At 35.6% G+C, this 12,500-nt stretch overlaps 3 protein-coding genes across 4 annotated transcripts in view; 1 reads left to right on the top strand and 2 right to left on the bottom strand.

Moving 5' to 3' along the window:
• The window catches only part of LOC144964759 (uncharacterized), a 71,969-nt gene that overhangs the window by 4,138 nt on the left and 55,331 nt on the right, over window positions 1-12,500 (top strand). The window lies entirely within an intron of this gene.
• Window positions 1,157-7,706, bottom strand: LOC144964757 (uncharacterized). Its single transcript, XM_078899349.1, has 5 exons — window positions 7,364-7,706; window positions 4,997-5,086; window positions 3,329-3,379; window positions 2,689-2,854; window positions 1,157-2,029 (listed from the first exon to the last, which is right to left on the bottom strand). The coding sequence occupies exons 2-5, from the start codon at window positions 5,078-5,080 to the stop codon at window positions 1,488-1,490; spliced, it is 843 nt and encodes a 280-aa protein (XP_078755475.1). The 5' UTR covers window positions 5,081-5,086; window positions 7,364-7,706; the 3' UTR covers window positions 1,157-1,487.
• Window positions 9,851-12,282, bottom strand: LOC144964758 (uncharacterized). The gene is made up of 2 exons (XM_078899350.1): window positions 12,142-12,282; window positions 9,851-10,522 (listed from the first exon to the last, which is right to left on the bottom strand). Exon 2 carries the CDS (start codon window positions 10,506-10,508, stop codon window positions 9,996-9,998), a length of 513 nt encoding a protein of 170 aa, XP_078755476.1. The 5' UTR covers window positions 10,509-10,522; window positions 12,142-12,282; the 3' UTR covers window positions 9,851-9,995.

Genomic DNA, 12,500 nt, shown 5'->3' with positions numbered 1-12,500 from the left:
TGATAAAAATTATTTTTGAAATTATTCCTTTATTACACGAAGATCTTCAATGATCAGTTTTGAATGTTCTGTAAGAAATATACTTTTTATACCGAACCGGCAGTTGACGAAATTAACCAATACCTTGTAACCAATTACCTGCCAGAAATCCTGTCCTTCAAAAATTGATCGATTTAATGACCCTCATCTTGGCAAAAACTCTCAAACCTGGGACTTCGCGAAGTGTCCTTTAAATACGGATTTTTCCAAAGTACGAGAGTTAGTCGTCATTTTAAGGTTATACGCTGTTATACTTTCCACTCAATATTAAACATTCAAATATACCATCGCAAGAGCAGAGTGATTTAAGCTATTTTGACAATCAAAGATATTGGATGACGATACATTAATTAAATCATGATAAAGAGAAGAAAGCAATAATAAAGTTCAATCGAAAGCTGCATGGAAAAAAAATAAATTAATATCAGTCGTATGAATATGATAGTGGTAGGGTGAAATATCGAGGGACGTCCGAAAAGAAACAGGAATCTTAAACATTAAGATTTCATAAAGTTTTTAATACATCCACTTGGAACTCGCATATTATTATGGATAGAGTCACCTTTTAGAGCTACTTTCCCATGAACTTTCCATGCAAATCACTGCATTTTTGCTAACATGACAACAACGAAAAGATATCCAACGTCATACTTCGGGAAAACAATCTTGATCTTCCTCAAGAAGATAATTTTCATCCGCGAACCTCAGTCTCCCCAAAATGACGCTTTTAGGGCCCAAATAGGTGTAAAAGTTAAAAATCAAATTTTCGGATTATTTTTGCTTGAAAGTCTCCATCACGCCCTCCAAAAAGATTTGTCTCCGCTAAGCCGTTTTGATATGGATCAGAAGGTTTCGGAAAACTTCCACTCTTTGAAGATTGCATTCTTAAAAAAAAACATTTTGAGAACCCGTATGGTAACAACTTTCTGGTGCCCCAATGTGTCATGGACATTAAAAACAATGCATTGATAATGCTTCTCGGAATTTCGTGTTTCAAAACAATCTCCCTAATCTTTGCTCTCTTATCACGTTATGATTTCGACGGCTGGAATAACTGTCTGCTGACTTTGTGATGTTTTTGGCGACCAGACTTGGGTTTAAAAATTTTTTTTTAGCTGTATGATTGTCTTTGAACCAAGAACACCATTGGTAAATCTGAGACCATTGCATTCTCGTAACATGATTCGTTATGTCATAATGAATTTCAGGTTTTCTTTCTTTTGTAAACAAGAAGCGAACATCAGCTCTGACTTCCAGCTTTGACCACTCTGTGATTGGAGTCGCCATCTTAAAAAACAACAGCGTTTAATAATGCGTTCATTGATTGTGCTGAAATTTCACAAGGAAGAAAATTAAAGTCCACATGTTTCTGATAATTTACTCTAGATCTATGCAGAATTGATGAAAGGGTGTACAAATCGGGAGATGGACAAGCAATAGCCCTGTGTTCATTTCGTCAATCTTCCTGAAAAGAGACAATTGCAATATCTAGTGAAGAATCTTCCCTTCTCAATTTCCACCTCAAGCCAGACACGAATGCCTTTATCACAGTCAATTCCGACACTCATCTCTCTTTTTTGATTTTCCTCCGTTATTGTAAACAGTTTCTGTCGCTTACGTTGTTGAAGGAAAACTTCCTTTCTCTTCTTATCCATCTCTCGTTGCTGATCGTCAACGTCGCTGCCGCGTCTGAAATTTTCTGGGTTCGCCGGGTCGAATATGTCATCTTCCACTCGGACACAGCAGATGTACCAGTTGGCGATACATTCCTCGTCTGTTTCCATTTTCCCCTTCACATCAAAGCGGTACTGCCCTTTAATGGGCGTGGTGAACGACCCAAAGTACGTGTTGGTGATGCCGTCGTCATCGTCCTCATCGTCGTATTTGTCCTCACCCTTTCTAATGAATTCATCGAATCGGGACGGATCGTCGTCGTCTTCTTCGTAGCGATAACTTGTCATATTCCTCGAGCGCATTTCAAACTGGAGGTCTGGTATGTATAAAGAAATAGGAAAATGGTTCAAAAGAGATAGCTCAATTAAAAAGTACAGCTTAGTGGTCTAGTGGTATAGCACGTAGCTTGCTATTTGTAGGTCAAAGGTTCGAATCATGTTTTGATCGTCGCAAAGGTGAGTCCTTGGAAAAGGCATTCTTATTATATTTCTCAACATACCCAGAAACAAAATGAGTACCCGATTCCAAACAGCGATGTATGTGTGGAAAAGAAATGATAATAGTGCCTTATATGTCTCACCCTCCATGTCAAATGTTAGTGTTGGCTTAGAAGCCATTAAAATGCGCCAAGAGATTATAATAAATATGAGAAACAAGGGAGTAGGCACCGGTGTAAGATAAAGATCTGAACAAGTGTGTAATGGTAGCAAGTCTGACCGGTAATCAGAAGGTCTGAGGTTCGAACCTGACTGATTTTTGAGAAGGTTTTTTTCTTGTATTTTTCTTTCTAGCTTTGTCTGGCACCTTTCATACACTTTTGTTCAGATGTTTATAATAAATATAAACATTTCTTTATATGGCGACTTTCCACGGATTCGTCATGCTTTAATGTGCTTCACAACGCTTCATTCATTCCTCCAGCAGGCCGTATTATACCACATTTCCATCATACAGTACGAGTCGCCTGTTGCTTACCTTTCTTTTCCTCGTCAGTCAGCATGCTGAGATCACCCCATTTGTAAGGAAAGGCTGGGGTGATGACAGCGAATTGGTCGCGTTGATGTTGTGTTGTTAGCTGTTGGTGTTTGTCTGGATGGATGGACTTGAGCAATTCTAAAATTTCGCATCTCAAGGCGCGTACCTGAGGAATGGTGGGGTGAAACGAAAGTAAGAAATTGAGCTCATTCAGTTCATCTAATTAAATGACAAAGATATTGCAGTTTCATGTGGTGATGGTGAAAAAGAAGAAGAAGAAGAAGAAGAAGAAGAAGAAGTAGTAGTAGTAGTAGTAGTAGTAGTAGTAGTAGTAGTAGTAGTAGTCGTAGTAGTAGTAGTAGTAGTAGTAGTAGTAGTAGTAGTAGTAGTAGTAGTAGTAGTAGTAGCAGTAGTAGTAGTAGTAGTAATAGTAGTAGTAGTAGTAGTAGTAGTAGTAGTAGTAGTAGTAGTAGTAGTAGTAGTAGTAGTAGTAGTAGTACTAGTAGTAGTAGTAGTAGTAGTAGTAGAAGGAGGAGGAGGCTGAGGTGGAGAAGGAGGAGGAGGAGAGGAGGAACTAATGCTGGTGACGACGATTGTATCAATGACGATGATAATGATGGTAGAAAAATGATATACATACTTCCCCCTTTAAATGCGAGTTTTCGTCCTTAACTTCTTTTATCACTTGCATCTGAAAAAGAAATAGAAAAATAAAAGAAGATGAATAGTAATAATAATAATAATAATAATAATAATAATAATAATAATAATAATAATAATAATAATAATAATAATAATAATAATAATAATAATAATAATATTAATACTTTTGATTCACATTTGAATTTTGATCTACATATTGATAATTGTGTAAGCCGTGCAAACAGAATGATGGGAATAATACATAAAACCTTTATAAGTCTTGATAAAACCACATTTTTATATTTGTATAAATCGCTCGTTCGACCAATTCTAGAATACGGAAATTGCATCTGGAGCCCATTATATAAAAGACAATCTATTAGTACCTATTGAAAGTGTACAGAGGAGAGCTACCCAAAAAAAAAAAAAATTATACAATACAGTATTTGTCTTATAAGGAAAAGTTAGAATTTCTTGACTTACCCAGTTTGAAATATAGAAGAATTCGTGGGGATTTAATTCAGGTTTATAGATTGGTACATGGTATGGATAGGATTGACTTTTCTGATTTTTTTTTCTTATTCTAATATTACTTTTACTAGAGGGGGCAAGTTTAAGATTTTTGTCTCTCGATGCAAAACAAACAAAAGACAAAACTGGTTCGGTATTCGTATTGTTCAGAAATGGAACAGTTTGAAATTTGAAACAAAGAATGCAAAATCTATGGATTATTTCAAGGTGTTAGTAGACAGGGAATTATATGATGGGATATTTATATATGACGAATAATACGTGTTGCACTGCTGTTGACATGGCTTTCAATCTTGTATGTATATATTATGCATTATTATATTATTATGGTTATCTTCTATACGCGTGTGTATGTGTGTGTGTGTGTGTGTGTGTGTGTGTGTGTGTGCTTTGCATGTCACGGTTAAAGATATATGTTTGTACACCACATGAGTACATTTAAGTTGAAATACTATCTTTACCACGTGTATCATTATTGTAATCTTTAATCAATAGATTTATGGCATTACTATTAATATTAAGGGCATTCAAGGGATCTTATCCTATTTTGCCCTATACCATATGTTATGTTATGTTATGATATGTTAATAATAATAATAATAATATTAATAATAATAATAAAAATATTAATAATAATAATAATAATAATAATAAATAATAATAATAATAATAATAATAATGATATAATAATAATAATAATAATAATAATAATAATAATAATAATAATAATAATAATAATAATAATAAATGATAATATTAATAACGATATTGACAATGATAATAATAATAATAATAATAATAATAATAATGATGATAATAATAATAATAATAATCATAATAATGATTATAATAATAATAATAATAATAATAATAATAATAATAATAATAATAATAATAATAATAATAATAATAATAATAATAATAATATTAATAACAATAATATTGATGATGATGATGATCATGATGATGATGATAAGACGAAGAAGAAGAAGAAGGAGGAGGAGGAGGAGGAGTTTTAGTAGCGGTGATGGTGGAGATGATGGGGTAGGAGTGATCGTGTTATTTTTTATACTAATGACGATCGCGATGACCGAGTAGAAGTATTATTATGGTCATTATAAAATCATTTAGCTACCTCCTTCCTTAGAGATTCGTTATCTGCCTTCAAGTTATCCAGAGATATCTTGAGCTCCTCCATGTGTTGTGTAATTTCCTCCATTGTGTTCTGGGTAAAAAAAAAAAAAAAAAAAAAAAAAAAAGGGGGGGGGGGGGGGGTGGATACAAAATATATTGATAGCTAAATTGATTCTTTTATTTTTTAATTTGTATGTATGTATGTATGTATGTATGTATGTATGTATGTATGTATGTATGTATGTATGTATGTATGTATGTATGTATGTATGTGTGTATGTGTGTATGTGTGTATGTGTGTATGTGTGTATGTGTGTATGTGTAAGTGTGTATGTGTATGTGTGTATGTGTGTATGTGTGTATGTGTGTATGTATGTATGTATGTATGTATGTATGTAGGTATGTAGGTATGTAGGTATGTAGGTAGGTAGGTAGGTATGTAGGTAGTTAGGTAGGTAGGTAGGTAGGTAGGAGGTAGGTAGGTAGGTAGGTAGGTAGGTAAGTAGGTATGTATGATGTTGTTGTTGTTGTTGTTTTGTTTGCTTCTTGTTTTCTTTTGTTGTTTTTGTTGCTGTTGCTTTGGTTGTTTGTTTGTTTGAATGGATGTTTTGTTGCTGATCTTTTGCTTGTGTGTACCTATATTTTGGTTTGTCGTTAAAAAAAAAAAGATTAATAGCTACAATAATAATATTATTAATGATAATAATGATGATGATGAAGATGATGATGATGATGATGATGATGATGATGATGATGATGATGATGATGATGATGATGGTGGTGGTGGTAATAATGGTAATAATAATAATAATAATAATAATAATAATAATAATAATAATAATAATAATAATAATAATAATAATGATAATAATAATAATAATAATAATAATAATAATAATAATAATAATAATAATAATAATAATAATAGTAAAAATGCTGCTGCTGATGATGATGATGAGGATATTGTCTATGGCGGTGGCGAATATGATAAAGAGGTGGATGTTTATCACTATGTTCAAATGAATGGCTTTGTCAAAGTATCATCAAGTGCAAACCCGAAGAGGGCGTTTGGAGTAGGCGGTGATGGGAATAAACATATACAATTTATATTCAATATGAAGGTCTATTATATTATTCTTTACTTCGTGCGACAATGTCAGTTACTAACTATGCATGTTCATATAGCTCATTTCCAGGATCTGACCATGCGCAAAACTCTTAACAGATCATTCGGTGCAACTCGTCTTTGAGGCGCCATTTGTATGAACAATCGTACAATATCCATAACACACACGCAAACACACACACACACACACACACACACACACACACACACACAAAATACTAACCCCCCCCCCCCCAAAAAAAAAAACCCAAACAAAAAGCAAACACAAAAAAAAACAAAAACACACACACAAAAAAAAAACAAAGCAAAACAAAAAACAAAACAAAACACACACACGCACACACACACACACACACATAAAACAAACCAACAAAACAACTAACAACAAAAAACAAATCAGAATCAAAACAAAAACAAAAACAAAACAACCCCCAAACCGAACCAAAACAAAATAAACAAAGAAAACAAAAACCAACAAAAAAAAAAAAACAAACAAAAAAAAACCAGAAAAAACCCCAGCAACCCCCACCCCCCAACTTCTTTTTGCGCCCCCACCCCCTCCTCCCCGTCACTACTGGACAATTATACTTTGTTAAGAGAGATATTGCCATAAACTTATGTTTGCACCAGTTGTGTCGTTGAAGAAGACACTTCAGGAACATAACCCCGCTGGATTCATGTGTGAATGGATACCTGACGGTAAAGGGTAAACGTCCCATTGGAAAAAAATACAATAATGAGCCCCTCCTACGGAACCCCCATCCTTTATATTGATATAAGTACTATAATACTAAATAATAACAAAAAATAGTAGATACAATTAAATAACAAAGCGTAGCGAGTGATATGAACTTGCGGAAAAAACAACCGGAACGTATGTTTCTTTATTATGGCCTGCCGCTGGCGGAATAAATGAATATTCAGTAGATATTCCAAGTGCTTCCGCCGCGTTACAAGTCTGGCCTTGTAAAATAAAGATCCTATTTGTAATTGCAAAATTTATCTGGTATTAATCACTACTAGAGTCAGTGTTTGTTTCTTTTGATAAATACAACCATATCTCAATATGAACAGCCATGTAGCCTGTAGTATTTACTGTTTGTAATGGAAGTGGTGGACATGAATATTCATTTAAAGCGCAGTGAGCACGGTGAGACATTAGAAACATGGGTTATAAATATCACATTAAAAGATATCAATTTGCATTCTGATAAATAAAGTTTATAGTAAAAATGCACTCACCAGTTTCACTATCTCTCCCTCCTAGTCAAAGAGAGATAAGTTATATGGCCATTTACTCCTGGGTCTCTTTTAAAAATGAACAGACAAGCTTACACAGCAAAAATGTTTATTATTATATATATATACACATTCTAATTGCCATACATCCAGAGTGATTGGTTAACTAGAAACACACAGGACAATCCTCTCTTTTTCGTTGTGGATCAATGCATTTTGAATACAAGGTCTAAACAAATTTTAATTATTATAATTTTGTTAAGATTTATTGATGTTCAAGCTGTCAGTAGCTCTCTCCGGCTCTGTACGATGGCTACGCTCTGTATCAGCTGGGCATTCCGACAGTGTGTATGTAGTGTGTCGGCTATTCGTTATTGTGATGACACACAAAGCTGTCATGCATAACGGAATCAAACTTACCAGGTTGGCAACTTCTTTTTGCGCCCCCACCCCCTCCTCCCCGCCACTACTGGACAATTATACTTTGTTAAGAGAGATATTGCTGTTGATTTCACTGCTCGTAGAATGAATGATGATGACGTCACGCGTTTGTTATTGATTTTATATCGCCAGGGAGGTGATTAGTTCTCATGTGTAAGTGACTTAAACTTGAGGCCATGTCGGATCTCACCATAAATGATTTTATTTGAGTTTGACAGAGGGACCGATAAATTTTCCTCTTTTTTTTTCTTTTCTTTCTTTCTTTTTTTTTTTTTTTTTACAAATTGCCATTATCATCACTGGTATTAGTATATAATTGACAACGCGGAAAGAAATGGTGTGTATTTTATTTAAACACATACCATCCAATACATAAATGCCATCTTTACCGACTTGACATTGGACAACTACATACGGAAGGAGCCCCTAAGTTTCACGATTCCACATTTTAGTCTCCGATAATAGTTAAAAAGACATCCATGTCAATAGCTTGACAGTTGACAGACATAGCAACAAGAGGTCACAGAGGACCCGTCAATTGAATGGTAAAGAAAATAAATTGAAAATTAACGACATGGGTGATAAAATAGACTTTATTGGTCAAGCTTATACATGTTATTATTTATTTCTGGAAGACTCGGAAATGAACAAAGGATACAAACTTTGTGTGGAGATAAACTCAGATGTAGAAATCGCACGATTTCTAATAATGACAATAGCGATCGTTATATAATGATATAATAATAATAATAATAATAATAATAATAATAATAATAATAATAATAATAATAATAATAATAATAATAATATGATTAATATTGGTAATAACGACAATGATAATGACAATAGTGAAGACATTGAAATGCTCTTCCGATTTGTGATAATGATATAGAATCCAACCGAAAAGAAAATATTGATAATGATTCCTTTCGATCGTACAGATCAAGATCAATTAATTTTTGACATTTTGAAAAAAAAAGTAACATTCATATAAAGGCAATGTACCTACTTTAAAGGTTTAAATCTTATTTTTTTGCAATTATATTTTAGTTTGTGGGACAGATGATATATAAAGCTTTTTGAAATTATTCCTTTATTACATGAAGATCTTCAATGATCAGTTTTGAGTGTTCTGTAAGAAATATACTTTTTATACCGAACCGGCAGTTGACGAAATTAATCAAAGCGTTGTAACCAGTTACCTGCCAGAAATCCTGTCCTTAAAAAATTAATCGATTTAATGACCCTCATCTTGGCACAAACTCTCAAACCTGGGACTCCGCTAAGTGTCCTTTAAATCCGGATTTTTCCAAAGTACAGCAATTAACTGGTTTTCAAGTCGTCATTTTAAGGTTATACGCTGTTATACTTTCCACTCAATATTAAACATTCAAATATACCATCGCAAGAGCAGAGTGATAGCTATTTTGGCAATCAAAGCTATTGGATGGCGATAAGTTATTTTTGACGGAGATAAGATAGCAATAATAAAGCTCTATCGAAAGGGGCATGAAAAAAAATAAATAATGTCAGTAGTATGAATATGATAGTGGTAGACTCTGAAATAACGAGGGGCGTTCGAAAAGAAACAGGAATCGAGTTAAACTTAAACATTAAGATTTCATAAAGTTTTTAATACATCCACTTGGAACTCGCATATTATTATGGATAGAGTCACTTTTTTATCTACTTTCCCATGAACTTTCCATGCAAATCACTGCATTTTTGCTAACATGACAACAACGAAAAGATATCCAACGTCATACTTCGGGAAAACAATCTTAATCTTCCTCAAGAAGATAATTTTCATCCGCGAACCTCAGTCTCCCTAAAATGACGCTTTTAGGGCCCAAATAGGTGTATAAGTTAAAACATTTGATTTTCGGATTATTTTTCCTTGAAAGTCTCCATCACGCCCTACAAAAAGATGTGTCTCCGCTAAGCCGTTTTGATATGGATCAGAAGGTTTCGGGAAACTTCCACTCTTTGAAGCTTGCATTCTTAAAAAAAAAACAACATTTTGAGAACCTGTATGGTAACAACTTTCTGGTGCCCCAATGTGTCATGGACATTAAAAACAATGCATTGATAATTGAAAATTAAAGTCCCTATGTTTCTGATAATTTACTCTAGATCTAAGCAGAATTGATGAAAGGGTGTACACATGGGAGATGGAGAAGCAATAGCCCTGTGTTCAGTTCGTCAATCTTCCTGAAAAGAGACAATAGCAAGATCTATTGAGGAATATTCCCTTCTCAAATTCCACCTCAAGCCAGACACGAATGCCTTTATCACAGTCAATTCCGACACTAATCTCTCTTTGTTGATTTTCCTCCGTTATTGTAAACAGTTTCTGTCGCTTACGTTGTTGAAGGAAAACTTCCTCTCTCTTCTTATCCATCTCCCGTTGCTGAACGTCAAGGTCGCTGTCTCTGAAAGGGTTTACTGGGCTCGGGAATAATATGTAATTTTCCACCCGGACACAGCAGATGTACCAGTTGGCGATACATTCCTCGTCTATTTCCATTTCCCCCTTCACATCAAAGCGGTACTGCCCATTAATGGGCGTGGTGAATGACCCATTGCACCTGTTGGTGATGCCGTCGTCATAGTCCTCATCGTCGTATCTCTCCTCACCGTTTCTAACGAATTCGTAGAATCGGGACGGATCATCCAAGAGATTCGATGTCAGGTTCTCCGAGCACATTTCAAACTGGAGGTCTGGTATGTGTAAAGAAATAGGAAAATGATTCAAAAGAGATAGCTCAATTAAAAAGTGCAGCTTTGTGGTCTTGAACGTGGCTTGCTATTTGTAGGTCAAAGGTTCGAATCATGTTTTGATCGTTGCAAAGGTGAGTCCATGGAAAAGACATCATTGTTACATTTCTTTACTGAACGAGGAGATGGACCAGGCACAAGAAGTCCTCAACAGACTTGAAACGGAGGCTGAACGAATAGGACTATGCTGTAATGCTAAGAAGACAGTTTTCCAAACCTACAACCAAGAAAGGCCAATTAGCATACAGGCAAAGAATGGAGAATGGCTGAAGGAAGTTGACAACTTCAAGTACCTAGGAGGTTGGACCCAAAGCAGTTCCTCTGATATTTCTGTCAGAAAAGCATTGGGTTGGAGTGCCTGTCACAAACTCAGGAAAATCTGGAGTTCAAACCTACAGAGGGAAATAAAGAAGAGACTGTTCCTGGCAACGGTAGAGTCAGTGCTTCTATATGGAGCAGCGACATGGACCCTTACTAAAGCCCCTGAGAAGCAACTGGACGGCTGCTACACCCGTATGCTGCAGATGGCCCTCAATGTAAGCTGGAAAGAGCACATAACAAATGAAGAGCTCTACAGTGACCTCCCCCCAGTGACCTCGAAGATTCAAAAGAGAAGACTGAGACTTGCGGGGCACTGCTGGAGACACAAGGAGGAGATTGCAAGCAGTCTTGTTCTATGGGAACCACCTGAGCGAACCAGAAGCAGAGGAGGCAGGATAAAACATACATTGACTGACTGCTAGATGACACAGGAATGGACAACACCCGGGAGCTGCGTACGCTTATGGAGGACAGGACAGAATGGCGAAGACTTGTGGCTCATGTTGGGCGCCCCAAGGGGCGGCCTAAGTAAGTAAGTAAGTTACATTTCTCAACATACCCAGAAACAAAATGAGTACCTGATTCCAAACAGCGGTGTATGTGTGGAAAAGAAATGATAATAGTGCCTTTTATGTCTCACCCTCCATGTCAAATGTTAGTGTTGGCTTAGAAGTCATTAAAATGCGCCAAGAGATTATAATAAATATGAGAAACAAGGGAGTAGGCACCGGTGTAAGATAAAGATCTGAACAAGTGTGTAATGGTAGTAAGTCTGACCGGTAATCAGGAGGTCTGAGGTTCGATCCCCAGTCGAACCTGACTGATTTTTTGGGAATGTTTTTTTTCTTGTATTTTTCTTTCTAGCTTTGTCTGGCACCTTTCATACACTTTTGTTCAGATATTTATAATAAATATAAACATTTCTTTATATGGCGACTTTCCACGGATTCGTCATGCTTTAATGTGCTTCACAACGCTTCATTCATTCCTCCGGCAGGCCATATTATACCAAATTTCCATCATACAGGACGTTGTGCGTTATTTTGTATTATTATTCTTAAAATATCAATCAGACTGTCTATAGCCATGTACTTTGTCATGCCTTTTGGGATTGGGTAAGATGTATTTGCCTACAAACAAAAGATGTCTTTAAGGAGATTTTTGCCCTTTATTTATTTATTTTGAAGAGGAGGGTGGGAGTGGGCAAGGGGGGGGGGGGGGGGGGGGGGGGTTAAACTTACCTTTTCCTCGTCAGTCAGCATGCTGAGATCACCCCATTTGTAAGGAAAGGTTGGGGTGATGACAGCGAATTGGTCGCGTTGATGTTGTGTTGTTAGCTGTTGGTGTTTGTCTGGATGGATGGACTTGAGCAATTCTAAAATTTCACATCTCAAGGCGCGTACCTGAGGAATGGTGGGATGAAACGAAAGTAAGAAGTTGAGTTCAGCTCATCTAATTAAATGACAAAGATATTGCAGTTTCATGTGCTGATGATGAAAAAGTAGTAGTAGTAGTAGTAGTAGTAGTAGTAGTAGTAGTAGTAGTAGTAGTAGTAGTAGTAGTAGTAGTAGTGTAGTAGTACTAGTCGTAGTAGTAGTAG

This window comes from Berghia stephanieae, chromosome 2 (genome assembly GCF_034508935.2).
Source record: "Berghia stephanieae isolate SIO BIC M18660-M18661 chromosome 2, UCSD_Bste_1.3, whole genome shotgun sequence".
Lineage (NCBI taxonomy): Eukaryota > Metazoa > Mollusca > Gastropoda > Nudibranchia > Aeolidiidae > Berghia > Berghia stephanieae.
This window is presented reverse-complemented; position numbering and strand designations above follow the sequence as displayed.

What these genes read in the sequence shown, in the direction of transcription:
- LOC144964758 (XM_078899350.1), bottom strand. Translation starts at nt 10,508, where the DNA reads ATGTGCTCGGAGAACCTGACATCGAATCTCTTGGATGATCCGTCCCGA.
- LOC144964757 (XM_078899349.1), bottom strand. Translation starts at nt 5,080, where the DNA reads ATGGAGGAAATTACACAACACATGGAGGAGCTCAAGATATCTCTGGAT. An exon ending in ACTCGCATTTAAAGGGGGAA is followed by an intron (nt 2,855 to 3,328) that starts GTATGTATATCA and finishes ACCATTCCTCAG; the next exon opens with GTACGCGCCTTGAGATGCGA. An exon ending in GACTGACGAGGAAAAGAAAG is followed by an intron (nt 2,030 to 2,688) that starts GTAAGCAACAGG and finishes TATACATACCAG; the next exon opens with ACCTCCAGTTTGAAATGCGC.